General features: G+C 38.8%; 1 protein-coding gene across 1 annotated transcript in view; it reads left to right on the plus strand.

Moving 5' to 3' along the window:
- The first annotated feature begins 3,854 nt into the window (after positions 1-3,854).
- The window catches only part of LOC121388672 (b(0,+)-type amino acid transporter 1-like), a 36,936-nt gene continuing 23,138 nt past the window's right edge, over positions 3,855-17,652 (plus strand). The window contains exons 1-4 of the mRNA XM_041520118.1: positions 3,855-4,034; positions 11,823-11,951; positions 15,444-15,545; positions 16,226-16,468. Coding sequence (XP_041376052.1) covers positions 4,016-4,034; positions 11,823-11,951; positions 15,444-15,545; positions 16,226-16,468 — 493 coding nt within the window. The 5' untranslated portion in view covers positions 3,855-4,015. The remainder of the gene's footprint in view (positions 4,035-11,822; positions 11,952-15,443; positions 15,546-16,225; positions 16,469-17,652) is intronic.

Here is a 17,652-nt window from a genome sequence, read left to right on the forward strand (position 1 = left end):
TATGTCCGATGGCTTAACCACTACACCACCGAGGCCGGTCCTTGAGACCCGGTAGCGGATCCAGAAAATCCATTTAGGGGGGGGGGGGCCCAGTGACATGAGGCGGAATGCCAAGGGAACTTTGGGGGAGGTCTGGAGAAGGATCTTAAAAAAATAAAAAAATAATATATAATAAAATTATAACTCACAAAATTTAGGGGGGCCCGGTCCCCTGCCTCCCCACCTCCCCACCCCCACCCCCCGATCCGCCTCTGACGCCCCTAGGTGATGGCAGCCATGTATGTAGCTCGAGTACTTTGACCGTTAGAGAGCAAGACGGACATTTGGATAGATATGACGCTCTCATTACCGTCAGAAAATAATGTATATCAAAACTGCGCCCCATTGCGCTATTTCTCGCTCCAGTCAGTGCACCACGACTAGTATATCAAAGGCCGTGGTATGTGTTATCCTGTCTGTGAGATGGTGCATAGAAAAGATCCCTTGCTGTTAATCGAAAAGAGTAGCCCATGAAGTGGCGACAGCGGGTTTTCTCTCTCAATATCTGTGTGGTACTTAACCATATGTCTGATGCCATATAACCGTAAATATAATGTGTTGAGTGCGTCGTTAAATAAAACATCTCTTTCTTTTTTTTCAAAATTACGCAATCTGTGTCTACCAAACGGTAGTCAAAGATTCCTGCTCTTATACAACAACAATCCTATGTTTGACGTTAAATACATTTACGTCGATCATTTTCCAGTTCCCTGATAAAACAATTTTCACATATTAATCACTAATACACACACTATAGGAAGAAACCCGTCAGCAGCTACGTATTTAACCGGAACATTATTGAAAGGTGGTGTTGTCAGGTTGCTTCATGTAATGTGTGTATCAGTGATTAATACGTGAAAAATTATCGATATAAAGGTATTTTTAAGAAAGTTTGTTTTGTTTACCGACACCACTAGAACACCTTGATTTATTAATCGTCGGCTATTGGATGTCAAACAGTTGGTAATTTTGACATTTAGTCTTGGAGAGGAAACCTGCTACATTTTCCATTAGTAGCAAGAGCTATTTTATATGCACCATCCTACAGACAGGACAGCACATACCAGTGTGCCTTTAGAACTATTTCAGGTGTTGGTTATAACGATATTTAAAATTTATCATTTAAAGGCATATTGTCACAGACCACTGACCTATTTAATGGTCTAACAAAGTATTACCTGAACAAAAATAATTTGATTTGTCCCTAAATGTACTTTATTTAACCATCTTCATAACCACCATACTCCATTTTTTAATGACATTTTGTAAAAATAATTTAATTATGGCAATGGTCCATAATTCAAAAACTAAAATTGCTGAGAGGGATGACATGGATTCACTCCATAATGGTTCAGTTAAGGTGATGTGATAGCTAGATTTGGTTTCCAACAATTAATGCAATTTTTATTTATTATCCATTTTTCGAGAAATAAGGTTCTTAAATCCGTGACAGTATGCCTTTAAAATAACAAACTAAAACCACACATGTGTACCAAAGTTTACCGCACTTTGACTCAATGTTGACCTATAATATAATTCTTTAACATGACAAGCAGATTAATGTTGAAGAGGATCATCTAATCTATTAAATGACACCAGCTGTTTGCTTTTAAGAAATTAGTTTATCAAAACGTTATTTTACACCCTTTTCTGGGATTGGCCTCCTGTCTACCATGATCAGTTGGTGTCTAAAGGCGACGCCACACCATACGAGTGTATCCTACGATAATAGCTGATTGTTGTTATGTTTTGTTTTGGTTTGTTTGGGGATTTTTATTTTATTTTTATTTTTTTTGTGGTGCTTTTGGGGTTTGTTTTGTTTGTTTGTTTGGGGGTAGGGGGTAAAGGGTTTTTTCTTATGTTTTTTTCTTGTTCCAGGGAGGGGCCTACAATTGGTATTTCGAAAATAGTGGTATGTTCTCCCCTGTCTACGGCAGTGTGCGTAATAAACATATCTTGCTACTTGTTCGGTGGGAGTAGCACGGGTGACGGATGCATGGACCATGTCTCTCTACCGAGTGTCAAAATAGGTTCCATAGCAATCATTTAAAATGTGCTGAGGTGTGGAACAAATGTGTATAGTCCGTTCGTTTTCAGAAGCATTAGTGACTAAATGTTTTATGCTAGATGGGTTTTTTTTAAAATTATTGTTGTTGCTGTTGGTTTGTGTTGTTTTTTTGTTTGGTGTTTTTTTTGGGGGAGGGGTGTTTTGTTTGTTTGTTTTTGTTGTTTGGGTTATTTTGGGGGGTTTTAACGACACAACTTGAGCACATTGATTTATTACCCATCGGCTTTTGAGTATCAAACATTTGGTATTTGTATCACGAAGTCTTCAGAGGAAACCCGCTACATTTTTCATTAGCAGCATTTATAATACTCACACCGGCCTCGGTGGTGTCGTGGCAGGCCATCGGTCTACAGGCTGGTAGGTACTGGGTTCGGATCCCAGTCGAGGCATGGGATTTTTAATCGAGATACCGACTCCAAACCCTGAGTGAATGCTCCGCAAGGCTCAGTGGGTAGGTGTAAACCACTTGCAACGACCAGTGATCCATAACTGGTTCAACAAAGGCCATGGTTTGTGCTATCCTGCCTGTGGGAAGCGCAAATAAAAGATCCCTTGCTGCCTGTCGTAAAAAGAGTAGCCTATGTGGCGACAGCGGGTTTCCTCTAAAAACAGTGTCAGAATGACCATATGTTTGACGTCCAATAGCCGATGATAAGATAAAAAATCAATGTGCTCTAGTGGCGTCGTTAAATAAAACAAACTTTACTTATAATACTCATATATACCACGACCTTTGATACACCAGCGCTCTACAGACTGAGCTAAATCCATTTCGTTTTTAACTTATTTTCGCGTTTATACCCAATTGAGGTTCAAGCACGCTTTCCTAGACCCCACCTCAGCTATCTGAACTTTCTCTCTAATGCCTTACTAATGAGCTGTCGAATTCGCTCTGGGTGGTAGCCAAGTGGTAAAGCGCTGTTCTGATGCGCGGTCGGTTTGCGATCGATCCCCTTCGGTGTGCCCATTTTGGTTATTTGTCGCTCTAGCCAGTGCCACACGACTGGTATTTCAAAGGCCGTGGTATGTGTTGTCCTGTCTGTGGGATTGTACATATAAACGATCCCTTGCTACTAATGGAAAAATGTAGCTGGTTTTCTCTCTAAGACTTTATGTCAAAATTACCAAATGTTTGACATCCAATAGCCGATGATTAATAAATCAATGTGCTCTAGTTGTGTCGTTAAACATAATAAACTTGTACCTACCACCTTCCAGTCCGACGTCTTAACGACCTAACCGATGACGAAGACCTAATTTTCACCCAGAAACCAACATTACATTTCATTTCATTTCAACTTATTTTCGTGCTTATATCCAATTTAAGTTCAAACACGCTGTCCTGGGCACACATCTCACCTATCTGGGCTGTCTGCACAGGATAGTGGGTTAGATTTTAGTGGTTAGTGAGAGAAAAGAGGGTGTAGTGGTCTTATTGAGTCGTTGAAACTAGCTCTGGGTGGGAGCCTGTACCGGGCTGCGAACCCTGTACTAGGGCCTCCACGAGTGCAAAATATTGTACTCGAAGGTCAAAGCCAAACAAATACTTACAAGTTACAATATACGTATTTAAGTCACACGTTTATTATTTCCTTTTATACTCGAAGAGAGAACATCACAGAGAGAGACAGTCTTTCTATCAGTCCTATGACACATGATACTATATTCCAGACGGTGTTATGCACATATGACATCAGTGGAGCGTGGCGGACATCACACATTGGTTGTGCGAGGGAATGTTGTAAGGGCACAATACGCGGGTAAATACCGTACCTTGACCCAGCGTTGAAGTCGGCGTTAGTCTGGTTCGGGGAGCTATCGTCGGAAGACAAGTTGAACAGTTTAAAATATTCTAATTCCAACTTCTACGAGTGTTTTCAACCCCCGGGAGAGGCGAATTTTCAACAGATGGATGCTCTCGACTCAGGTTTGTCATGTCCTCATATTAATATATTAGTGTGTCTGTGCTTTGTAATATTCTGCATGTCCGGACCGGTTAGCCATCTATTTTCTGTATGCACATAAACAGGTCTGCACGGCTGTCGGGGCAGACATGAAGCGGTTAACGAGTGGGGTAGGGTGGACGCATTATAGCTCTTACATTTCCAAACTCGGTATTAAAATTTTACGACGACAACCCCGCCATCCAACAACAAGTAACTATATAATATAGCGACCGTATAATTTCAATAGATGTTATTATTTATGTGCATACCCATCTCAGCCCCACCTAAAATTGTTTACGACAGTTCTGCATTGTATACAATACTCTTGGGATATAATACACATTTATATATAAATTTATTTTATCCCGTCAGGTGTTTTTTTTTAAAGTAAGTTAATACATACATACATATATATATATATATATATATATATATATATATATATATATATATATATATATATATATCTCTTTTTTCTTCTTCTTTTAAAGAAGTTTGTTTAGCTTAACGACCACACTAGAGCACATTGATTAATTAATTATCGGCTAATTGACGTCAAACTTTTGGTCATTCTGACACGTAGTCATCAGAGGAAACCCGCTACATTTTTTCCTAATGCAGCAAGGGATCTTTTATATGCACTTTCCCACAAACAGGAAAGCACATACCACGGCTTTGACGCAAGCACCTCAGGCGAGCGCTCAACCGCATGAGCCAAAGCTATATGTTAATAAATGAATATACTTCTTAGATGAGGACAGAGATGACTCAGGGGCGTACCGTGGTCTGGACCTAGGGAGGGGGTCTAATACGAATCTAGTGGACCCTTTCTTCTAAACTAACCCCTCCCCCCAAAAAACACCCAAAAAAACAACAACAAAAACCCCAACGATTTAGCCAGCCACAACTGGAGGATCGTTTGAACCATCCGAACCCTGCCCCACCCCTCACCCCCGAGTCTACGCCCCAGTAACACGAGTTAAGCGACAACATGTCTTGAAATGGTTACATGCCTAAACTGTTACTGTTATGTAAAGTTAAAAGTTTGTTTAGTTTAACGACACCACCAGAGCACATTCATTTACTAATCATCGACTATTGGATGTCAGACATTTGTTAATTCTGACACGTAGTCATCAGAGGAAACCCGCTACATTTTTTTTCTAATGCAGCAAGGGATCTTTTATGTGCACTTTCCCACAGACAGGATAGTACATACCACGGCCTTTGTTACACCAGTTGTGGAGCACTGGCTGGAACGAGAAATAGCCCAATGGGTTCACCGACGGGGATCGATCCTAGACCGACCGCGCACCAAGCGAACGCTTTACCACTGATTGATTGATTTCAACTGATTTTCGTGCTTATATCCAATTAAGGTTCAAGCACGCTGTCCTGGGCACACACCTCAGCTCTCTGGGCTGTCTGTCCAGGACAGTGGGTTAGTTGTTAGTTGGTTAGTGGTTAGTGCGAGAGAAGAGGGTGTAGTGGCCTTACACCTACCCATTGAGCCCTTTAGAACTCGTTCTGGGTTGGAGCCGGTACCGGGCTGCGAACCCTGTACCTATCAGCCTGTAGTCCGATGGCTTAACCACTGCGCCACCGAGGCCGGTTTTACCACTGAGCTACGTCCCGCTCCTTTACTGACCAACAAAATTACTAAAACGAAGCGACCCGGTCATCCATGGGTGAAATCTCTCGGTACATCGGTATCCAGTGTTATTGTTGTTATAAGTATGTTGGCTTTACTCACATACTAGTCCAGCAAACAGGGAAATAAAACAGGTTTAGTGTTTGTGTAACTGGTCACGGAAGGGTACCATTTGTCCACACGTGCACGGTGTGACAGATCGTGGACCAGGGCCGTAGCTAGTGGGGAGGGGGGGGGGGGAATGTGTGTGTGTGTCTGTATGTGTGTGTGTGTGTGTGTGTGTGTGTGTATGTATGTGTGTGTGTGTGTGTGTGTGTGTGTGTGTGTGTGTGTGTGTGTGTGTATGTGTGTATGTGTCTGTATGTGTGTGTGTCTGTATGTGTGTGGGTGTATGTATGTGTGTGTGTGTGTGTGTGTATGTGTGTGTGTGTATGTGTGTGTGTGTGTGTGTGTGTGTGTGTGTGTGTGTGTGTGTGTGTGTGTGTGTGTGTTTGTATGTGTGTGTTTGTGAATGGTGTAGACCGTGGACATCGTTAGAAAACACACCCACGAAGTGAGGACCTGGTGCAATCCGTGGACGTCCTCGGTCCGATTTCAATTAAAATGACTTTTACATTGTTACAAATGGTGTTCTATCTTGGTCTATGTTGATTTTATTGATAGTCCACACAATGGGGGTTTCATGCGATTTTTGTGTGTGTGAACTTCCAGCCCGCAATGTCCTCGGTGCTGCGTTACCGTGTGTATTGCCGGAGCGGACATGATTGCGCATGCGCGTCAAGCATAAAAAGCGCCATGCTACGAGGACATGGAAGAAGTTAAGTATGGTAAGAATTTTATTTTATTTTTAATAATTAATGTGAAAATAATTGAACAAGAACATTCACAATGATCGTGTTCTAATTCCTACAATGTCAACATGCGTGTTTATTATGTAAACTAATAGTTTCATGCTATTAGTACAAGTTTTATTAAGTGTCAACGCATACGTTGAGCAGACATCAACATCATAAATCGCCATTTTTAAATGCCACTTAAATATTCAAAATATTTCACCTATTATTGCTTTAAAGGCAATACAAGTATATACATTTTATGGTGACATTTTATAGCAGGACTCGAAATATTTGTGTTGGCTAATAGTTGTGCTGGCTAAAACTAGTAGAAGATACTTCTGTTTTCTACACAGAAAGGTCAGCAAAATAATGAATAGTGAAATCAGCCTATAATCTATATATGTGATCTACAAATGTATGTTATACTGATATGTTAATATGGGTAAGATTGGTTTATTTTTGCCATCTTAAATATTATTATGATTTTGGCCTGCAGACTTTCTATCCAGAATGAAAGAATATTCAGTAACAGTTTCATGGAAATTCTACCTCTGCATAGTAAATATCTACTAAATATCTATACTATTTTTCTTCAAACAATACTATATTTAATTAACCACAAAAAGCCATTCCCTATTTTTATATTTAATTAATGAAGCCATGTGTTATATTTTTAAAATGATACATCCTGGTTTTCATTTGACAGAACTGGTTGTGGATTCTGAAGATTTCAACAATGAGGAAACTGACACACAGCAAGAACCTCTGGGTAAATTGAAATATTATTATTTTTATCTCTTGAGGCTGAAAAAAAGATTTTTGTCTTGGATCTGCACAAAGGTCAATTTTAACCTTGCACATTTTTTTTTTAAATCAATTGACCAATGGAATGAAGATACTGCCACATGTAAATGCTAAAAAACGCAATATCATTTTAAAGTTTGTTGTGGCACAAACTATACCCTTTTAGCTTCATAGAAGTATCATCTACATGATTTGCCAACACATATTCCTTTCCTTTTCTAAAAAGAAATAAAAGATATTGTTGCCATATACTTGTTAAATGAGTCCTTGTACAGACTTCTGGAATAAACGATAAACACTTACTCAAACATGAACATTTGGATGTGTATGTTATTGAAATATCTTTATCATTGTATTAACAGCTCTTTTTTTTCTAGGAGTTCGAGTTCCAGAGTTAGATTCTGAAAATATTGATGTCAACAGTGTTGACGCACAACTAGAACTTTTGCGTAAACTGAAATGTTTTGGGGGTTTTTTGTTGTTTTTTAAAGCCTTGCTCATCCAATATAAGTTAATTTGGATTGTTCTGTCTTTTGAATGAAACAAACTTAAATATATACAAATGTAGCTTTTCTAAATATTTATGGTCATCGTCTTCATATTAAATGGGTATTAGTACATATGGGTGTATAAACCTTAAAGCATTTATATAAAGGAGACCTTTTGGCTATGATTCACTCTGCATAAGCTTGTTATTGAGATACTGTCACCATCTCTAGTGTCTTTTGACTTTTACACCAATGCTTGTAGTGTTTACTGTTCTGACTGTGGGAAAGTGGTAGAAATAGCCTATCTTTGTGGTGGACAAGTGTTTTACTGTGGCAGATACCTAAAGAAAAAGGTGCCGATAAGTCTTTTAGCAATTGGTTTTCTTTCCTTTCATTTCCATGTATTGATTATTATTTATCTGTTTCTAGGAGTTCCAATCATCACACAGATTGTGGAGCAGACACCCAATGACAGTAAGAGTTGTTTCTTTATACTACTTTCACTGTTGTGCAAATAAGTAAATCATTCCCATTGCTGTACTAACCATGTTTAATATGTAACACATTTGCATGTACTCACTTTGACTACTCTTCAAGTTCTAGTATACTGTACCATAACATGATCTTATTTCTTTAAATATGGTACTTAAATTAAAATTATATTGATTTGGAATACCAAACCTCACTATTTTATCAGCCAACTCGATTTAACTGAACCACAAAGGTGGGAACTCCATGTTAACTCTAGCAGACATTTTCATGTTCATAAGAGGACCCATTAAATAGGCCAGTGATCTGGTATGGTACATATATGCATTAACATTTATATGTTATACATTTCAGTGTCACCAAAATCCGTGCCTAGACACAAACGAGTAGCTTGGTCTTCTGCTGAAACAGAAGCTGTGCTGAGAAAGTTCGCTACTAATATAGCAATGAAGGTGTTACCAGGAAAGAGAGAAATTGAAGACGTATTGTTTTCAGAACCAGTTTTAGCACATCGATCTTGGAAAAATGTCAAGGATTTTATTCGAAACCGCATAGTCAGCAAAAATAAACTAGTTTACAAGGAGACATTTATAGTTACTAAGTATTTGATTAGTTTTCACTTCACAGTATTACTTAGCTTTGTTTTCAAATCCAGTTTTAATACAGTTTTCATGGACGGATATAAAAGTATTTAAAAAATCACATAGTGAACAAACAATTTACATTTGTAACTATTAGTATTATGTGAAATAAAATACATTTTTATTTTATTGGCTTCTTTGTATACTAGTATTACATATCGTCAGAAAATATCTGAATAAATTGCACTTGACATGTAATAGGAATGATCCTAAGCAAAGTAATAGAAACAAATTAGACCGCTTTCTCTTTTTTAATTTTTTGGGGCGGGACGTAGCCCAGTGGTAAAGTGCTCGCTTGATGCGCGGTCCGTTTAGGATCGATCCCCGTCGGTGGCCTCATTGGGCTATTTCCCGTTCCAGCCAGTGCTCCACAACTGGTGTAACAAAGGCCGTGGTATGTACTATCCTGTCTGTGGGATGGTGTATATAAAAGATCCCTTGCTACTAATCGAAAAGAGTAGCCCATGACGTGGCGACAGTGGGTTTCCTCTCTATATCTGTGTGGTCCTTAACCATATGTCTGACGCCATATAGCTGTAAATACAAAGTGTTGACTACGTCGTTAAATAAAACATTTCCTTCCTTCTTTTTTTAATTTTTTTAATGACTTTTGAAACATTAAAACTTGTTTTTGTCAAAACCTATCATTTTTTCATAGCCAGCGTGGTTGTTGTGCCTCGAACTGAACAGCAGACATATCAAATATGGTTGGTTATACTTATTCTCGTGCTTACATCCAATTAAGGTTCAAGCACGCTGTCATGGGCACATCGCGCAGCTTCCTAAGCCGTCTGTCCAGGACAGATGTTATTATTAGTAGAAGAGACGAAACCCGCTATCACCAAACTAGTGTAGCTATTTCCTATAAGCAGCAAGGGATCTTTTACATGCACTTTCTCATAGACAGGCCTTTGTTAATCCAGTTATGGAACCACTGGTCGGTGTAAGTGGTTACACTTTTCCATTGAGCCTTGCGGACTCAATATCGATATTAAAAAATACAATGCCTCGACTGAGTTTCGATCTCAGTACCTACCAGCCTCATGTCCGATAGCTTAACCACTATGCCACCGAGGCCGGTGTATCAGATATGAAAGCCATCCATTAAAGAATGCAGAACTAAATGTGTTAATACAATGTGTGTCTGCAATGTGTTTGCATTATTAATTATTAATATGCAGATGTATTTGTGTCCTCTGCCTATGTTCATGATGTGTGTGTCCTCGGTGTGTATAATCAGTATGTGTGTGCGTCCTCTGTCTGACTTTGTTAATATGATGTGTGTGTCCTCTGTGTGCATGTATTACGAATACATTTATCCTCTGTCTGCCTGTGTTAATACAAAGTATGTCCTCGGTGTGTATAATCAGTATGTGTGTGCGTCTTCTGTCTGACTTTGTTAATATGATGTGTGTGTCCTCGGTGTGTATAATCAGTATGTGTGTGCGTCCTCTGTCTGACTTTGTTAATATGATGTGTGTGTCCTCGGTGTAAATAATCAGTATGCGTGTGCGTCCTCTGTCTGACTTTGTTAATATGATGTGTGTGTCCTCGGTGTGTATAATCAGTATGTGTGTGCGTCCTCTGTCTGACTTTGTTAATATGTGTGTGTCCTCTGTGTGCATGTATTATGAATACATTTATCCCCTCTCTTAATATGATGTGTGTCTTCACTCTCTATAGTATCCTTTTGTCTACCGTGTGTATTATCATAATGTGAGATGAGTGAATCATAATATTATTACCAAATGTTGCACACATCTCACATAAAACTGTCCACGCTTTGTATGTACATTGCCAAATGGTGTGTCTTCAGTTTTACCACATAAGTCGCATACAAAATACACATGTGTGTCCTCACTTTGATAGGTCTGGTAGACACCGTGAAAGTCGTCAGATTTCAATGCTAATGCACGTGCTACTTAAGGATGTTCTATAAGTGGCATGTGCAAAAACACACCACTGTATATTTAAAACTAACCAAGTCCACTAGCTGTGGGTATGGGACGCAGGTCCACACTTTACCTATTTAACAAACCTGTGTGTGTGTGTGTGTGTGTCTGTATGTGTGTGTGTGTGTGTGTGTGTGTGTGTCTGTATGTGTGTGTGTCTGTGTGTGTTGTGTGTGCGTGTGTGTGTGTGTGTGTGTTGTATGTGTGTTGTGTTTGTGTTGTGTGTGTGTTGTGTGTGTGTATGTGTGTGTTGTATGTGTGTGTGTTGTGTCTGTGTTTGTGTGTGTTGTGTGTGTTGTATGTGTGTATGTGTGTGTGCTGTATGTGTGTGGGTGTTGTGTCTGTGTTTGTGTGTGTATGACACACGTGTGTGTGTGTTCCACGTTTAGCCGAGATAATATTTTGCACAAAACTCATGTTAACGTATATCAATGATATATCTTTTATGTGTGCGTGCATTTTCGTAATAGTACCGTATGTTGACGTAATTTATCTAGAATCATGAATATTAAAAACTGTGGGGGCGGGTGAGGCCGCCGCAGGTGCTGGAATTTTAGCAGGTAATGAGGGTGAGGGTAAGGAGAGGTCTAGAATGTGACGAGTGAAGTTTAAAGAAGAATCGAGACATGCTCCCCGGAAAATATATAGAAAAAAAAGAAGAAAGATTTGGTTGAATAAGGAGGAAGGGGGTGGGGGAGGGGGTCAAACCCGAAACACACTCCCTGCAAAGGCGCCTGCAAGGGTTGGGTAAGGTCTTAATGTTATAAACTTTTCATTTGTTGTACGGTGGTGTAATCTCAGTACAGTTAATTTACAGTGTTTATAAGTCATTTTAATATTTTAATTGTCATGCGAATAAAAACATATTAATATATACAGAACTGTCTTTCTAACTTCTTAATTTTTAGATGATGTTCGTTACCGTGGCAACCAGAATGCGGATGACAGCCAGCCGATTACGTACGACAGTACGATTTCCTTGAAGAAACAGGTGGGGCTGATCAGTGGGGTGGCGCTAATCGCCGGAACCATGATTGGTAGGTTTGTAAATACCGGACCCAATTACCCATTATAAGACAATTTGATATATATATATATATATATATATATATATATATATATATATATATATATATATATATATATATATATCCCTCTCCCTCCCTGTCTCTAAGCTTCCGTCCCACCCTCATTCCCTCTCACTCTCTCTCTCTCTCTCTCTCTCTCTCTCTCTCTCTCTCTCTCTCTCTCTCTCTCTCTCTCTCTCTCTCTCTCTCTCTTCTCTCTGTCTCTGCATCTGTATCTGTCTCTCTCTCCCTCCCTCTCCCTATATCTACCTCTCTCTGTCTCTGTGAGTTTCTCTGTCTTTCTCTCTTTCTTTGTCTCTGTCTGTCTCTGTCTATCTATCGCTCTGTCTCTATTCTCTCTCTCTCTCTCTCTCTCTCTCTCTCTCTCTCTCTCTCTCTCTCTCTCTCTCTCTCTCTCTCTCTCTCTCTCTCTCTCTCTCTCTCTCTTTCTCTCTCTGTATCTCTCTCTCTCAAAATTGAACCATAAAGATGGTCCCAGACTATCAATCTCCTCTCTATTAGGGAAATTGGGGTGTGTATTGTTTATTATTTTTAGACTTAGTCTGTTCTGTAGAAACAGAATTAGCCACAACCAAATTTGCATGGGTTTTTTTTTTCTTTATTTTTTTGGTTTGGTTTGGTGTTTTGGGTTTTTTTTTGCTGGGCGTTGTTTTCATCTGCGTTATTTGGGATATAATATTTTCACATGAAACGTAAGTGCCGATATGTTATTTTTAAATCAAAGTCAGGTTGCGTTTTGAAAAACAACAAGTCTAATTGTAGTGGATGACGTTTTGGCACTGCACATACCTGGACATATCTTTATTGTTGCATTGTGGTTGTTGTCGGTCATTAATCCAGATACCACATTTTGATTTTGAAACGAAAAGTAAAGCAATGTTTGTCTATTGATTCCTCGGCACTTTTTAAACTACGGTTATTCGAAAAAAAGTAAAGAAAGGAATGTTTGTTTAACGACACCCCAGCATATTTTAAACCCCGGCTATTTTGGTTTCTAGCATACAGATATTTCAATACATTGTCGAAAGATGTTGAGAGGAAACCCGCTGCCGCCACATGAGTACTCTTAACGACAAAGAATCCAGGGGGTATTTTATATGCACTTTCTCATAGACCGGGGAGTATATAGACAACGGACTTTGATTTACCAGTTTTGGAGCTCTGGTTGTGAGAAAAAAATAAAATGAGTCCATTGAGAGTGGTCGACCCTATTACCTATCGCGCCTCTAGCGAACTCTATGCCACTGAGCTACATGCCGCACCTAGACTTTGAAAGAAGATGTATGTGCTGGATGCCGCGACCCAGGACAGAATGTGGCAATATCGTTCTAGCCAGCACACTACGACTGGTATATCAAAGGCCGTGGTATGTACTATCCTGTCTGTGGGATGGTACATATAAAAGATCCCTTGCTGCTAATCGAAAAGAGTAGCCCCATGAAGTGGCGACAGCAGGTTTCCTCTTTCAATATCTGTGTGGTCCTTAAAGGGACATTCCTGAGTTTGCTGCATTGTAAGATGTTTCCGACTAATAAAACATTTCTACGATTAAACTTACATATTAAATATATTTTCTTGTTTAGAATATCAGTGTCTGTATATTTAATGTTTTTCTGGTCGTCTTAATATTTGTAAGAAGCCCAAACTGGATTTGATCTTCAAATAATTTTGTACGTACGAAAAAAACACCATTTTAGGGAATAAAATGAAATTTAACCTATTACTAATATTAGAACGATCAGAAACATGTTTAATATACAGCCACTAATATTTTATGCAGAAAAATATATTTCATATGTAATTATAATCGTTAAAAAGTTTCTGTTAGTCGATAACATCTTAAAAATTGCAGCAAACTCAGGAATGTCCCTTTAACCATATGTCTGACGCCATATAACCGTAAATAAAATGTGTTAAGTGCGTCGTTAAATAAAACATTTTTTTCCTTTTTGTCTTGTGACAATAACACATATTTTTATTGTTTATTAATATGTTAAATATTAACAGAGTCTATATGTTAATCGGCATTTGTCGACACTCTGTCGACACAAACACCGATTAACTTGACGAGGTTGATATTTGCCATTTTAAAAACACGATCTCGTAGCGAATTCTGTTTAATCTAAAACACTTCTAAAATAACATTTTAATTCAGTTTTTAGTAAATCACAGTACTAAAGTCGCCTCCATCGGTAATATGACGCCATCACCATTAGCAAAAAGGTAGTCGAAGCCACGCATTTAAACTAATGCTTGGCGCACACATACTGATTAACGCCGACCCGACTGTCGACTCTAAAACGTGCACCTACTACACACACCAACTGACGCGACGGTCTAAAGGGGGCAAAACTGGAGATTAGACGCCACTGTCACGTCTTTGCCCTGCAGACACAGCTACCGATTAACACGTACGCGACGGTCTAAAGGGGGCAAAACTGGAGATTAGACGCCACTGTCACGTCTTTGCCCTGCAGACACAGCTACCGATTAACACGTACGCGACGGTCTAAAGGGGGCAAAACTGGAGATTAGACGCCACTGTCACGTCTTTGCCCTGCAGACACAGCTACCGATTAACACGTACACGACGGTCTAAAGGGGGCAAAACTGGAGATTAGACGTCATTGTCACGTCTTTGCCCTGCAGACACAGCTACCGATTAACACGTACGCGACCGTCGAGTTGATGTTAATCGGTAGGTGTGAGCCAATCATAAATCTTATGAAAATGTTGCGCCCAGGTACATGTATATTATAGTTCTTGTTGGCTTGTAAACAAATGACCCATTGACAGCAAACGATTAATAACCGAGTAAATACGAATAACACAATACATATAAATTATGACATTGATATTATCGGTAAGTTATATGATAAATGTTCTTTATTACACACCCGTTGGTGAGAATACCATGCGTTATTCTTTTTTTTATAACACGTACGTGTGTCAACAATTTCAAGACATACGACTGGCTGCTCCTAGGTGATGAACAGTTCGCCAATGCTATATGTCCAATAAAAAAAAACCCCAGCACGGTGGAAATCGATTACACTGTGACGTATAGTTAACCTAGCAATCATGTATCTGTGACGCGTAAGTCAGCTACAAGTACAAAGAGTTGTAAATACCCTTTAGTCGATAAAGATGTTAAAATTTGCTTTAAATCTGGTTTTTGAGGATATGTAAGAAATAGAATAATACATTCGTGTCCGTTAGATAACATTTATCTCACAACTCGTTGTTTAAAAACGTATCAGACTCGCTTTCGCTCGTTAGATACATTTTTAAACAATTCATTGTGAGATAAATAGTACGGTATCTAACAGCCACTCATGTATTATTCTCTGTATATTTCATTGACTGTTGTATAATTAAAAACATCATGTACACATGGATGTTCATACTCATGGTAATTACGTCCTAGCTATTTATTTGCAGGTTCTGGTATCTTCATCTCGCCCACTGGCGTTTTAATCGCTACAGGATCCGTTGGTCTCAGCATGGTAGTGTGGGCAGGGTGTGGAATTATTGCCATGCTGGGTAAGTCGAATTGTACGAATGTGTTGGTTTATCGCTATGCTAGGTAAGTTCTAACTGTATGAAAGAGTATAATTATCGCCATATTGGATAAGTCAAACTGAATGAAATTGTGGAATTATCGCCATGCTGGATACGTCGAACGGTATGAAATTGTGGAATTATCGCCATGCTGAATAAGTCGAACGGTATGAAATTGTGGAATTATCGCCATGCTAGATAAGTCGAACGGTATGAAATTGTGGAGTTATCGCTATTCTGGGAAAATCGAACTGCATGAAAGTGTCGGAATTATCGCCATGCTGGGTAAGTCGAATTCTGTGAACGTCTTAGCAGGGTGTCGAGTTATTTCCACAATGGGCAAGTCTAACTGTATGAAAGTGTGGGCGTATCGCCAGTCTTGTTCAGTTGGATTGATTGATGGTGTGGGAGTATCGCCAATCTGGTTAAGTCGAATTGTTTGAAAGTGTAGAGTTATCACCAGGATTAATATTTACAGGTTTAATTGTTTAATAAATAAATAATAATTAAATTAATACTTCCATTATTACTGCTGCTACTATTACTGCTACAGTACTACTACTACAACACTTACTACTACTGCTAATACTACTAATACTACTAGGCCTACTACTACTACTAATAATAATAGCTATCCATCACCACCATCCTTGTATTTCCAGGTGCCCTGACGTACGCAGAGTTGGGTACCCTTATTACAAAGTCGGGTGCCGAGTACAGCTACCTGTTCGAAGCGTTTGGTCCTATCCCTGCTTTCCTGTACGCGTGGACGTCGGTTATAGTGACCAAGACGTCATCTATGGCTATTATCTGTCTGGCGTTCGCCGAGTACGTCTTTGACCCGATTTTTGATGACTGCGGACCACCGGAAGTGATCAAGAAGCTACTTGCAGCTGCCGCTGTAGGTAAGTAGTATAATAGTAGTTTACTAGCAATTTGAAACCATGCGATGTATTAACATTATAACGATATTATTATGATTCAAAAGGTAAATAATCTGTAATATGATACACTCTGTACCGATACGCTCGCTGATTTCCGTAAACGTTCATTCTTAGTCGGAATGACCCATCTCTAAGCATGATTTCATTTCATTTCAACTTATTTTCGTGCTTATATCCAAAGGTTCAAGCACGCTGTCCTGGCCAAACACCTCAGTTATCTGGGCTGTCTGTCCAGGACAGTGAGTTAGTTGTTAGTTGGTTAGTGAGAGAGAAGAGAGTGTAATGGCCTTACACCTACCCATTGAGCTCTTAAGAACTCGCTCTGGGTTGGAGCCGGTACCGGGCTGCGAACCCAGTACCTACCAGCCTGTAGTCCGATGACTTAACCACTGCGCCACCGAGGAGGCCGGTCTCTAAGTATCGACTGGCTCACACAACTTCTCTGTCCATAAAAGTTACTAAATAATATAACATCCTGAGAAGACTCAGATTTAAATAATGAAGCTCAACGTTTATCATGTTTGGTTTTTTTGTTTGTCTTTTTCTTTTTTGTTGATTTTAGTAGTTTTCTTCATCAGACTGTTGGCGCTGTTGTAATATTAAATGATATTCTTTCTTTATATACACATGTATATTGAGACTGTTAGCGCTGTTGTAATATTAAATGATATTCTTTCTTTATATATACATGTATATTGAGAATTTTAGCGCTGTTGTAATATTAAATGATATTCTTTCTTTATATATACATGTATATTGAGACTGTTAACGCTGTTGTAATATTAAATGATATTCTTTCTTTATATATATACATGTATATTGAGACTGTTAACGCTGTTGTAATATTAAATGATATTCTTTCTTTATATACACATGTATATTGAGACTGTTAGCGCTGTTGTAATATTAAATGATATTCTTTCTTTATATATACATGTATATTGAGACTGTTAGCGCTGTTGTAATATTAAATGATATTCTTTCTTTATATATACATGTATATTGAGACTGTTAGCGCTGTTGTAATATTAAATGATATTCTTTCTTTATATATACATGTATATTGAGAATTTTAGCGCTGTTGTAATATTAAATGATATTCTTTCTTTATATATACATGTATATTGAGACTGTTAGCGCTGTTG

This window comes from Gigantopelta aegis, chromosome 14 (assembly GCF_016097555.1).
Source record: "Gigantopelta aegis isolate Gae_Host chromosome 14, Gae_host_genome, whole genome shotgun sequence".
Lineage (NCBI taxonomy): Eukaryota > Metazoa > Mollusca > Gastropoda > Neomphalida > Peltospiridae > Gigantopelta > Gigantopelta aegis.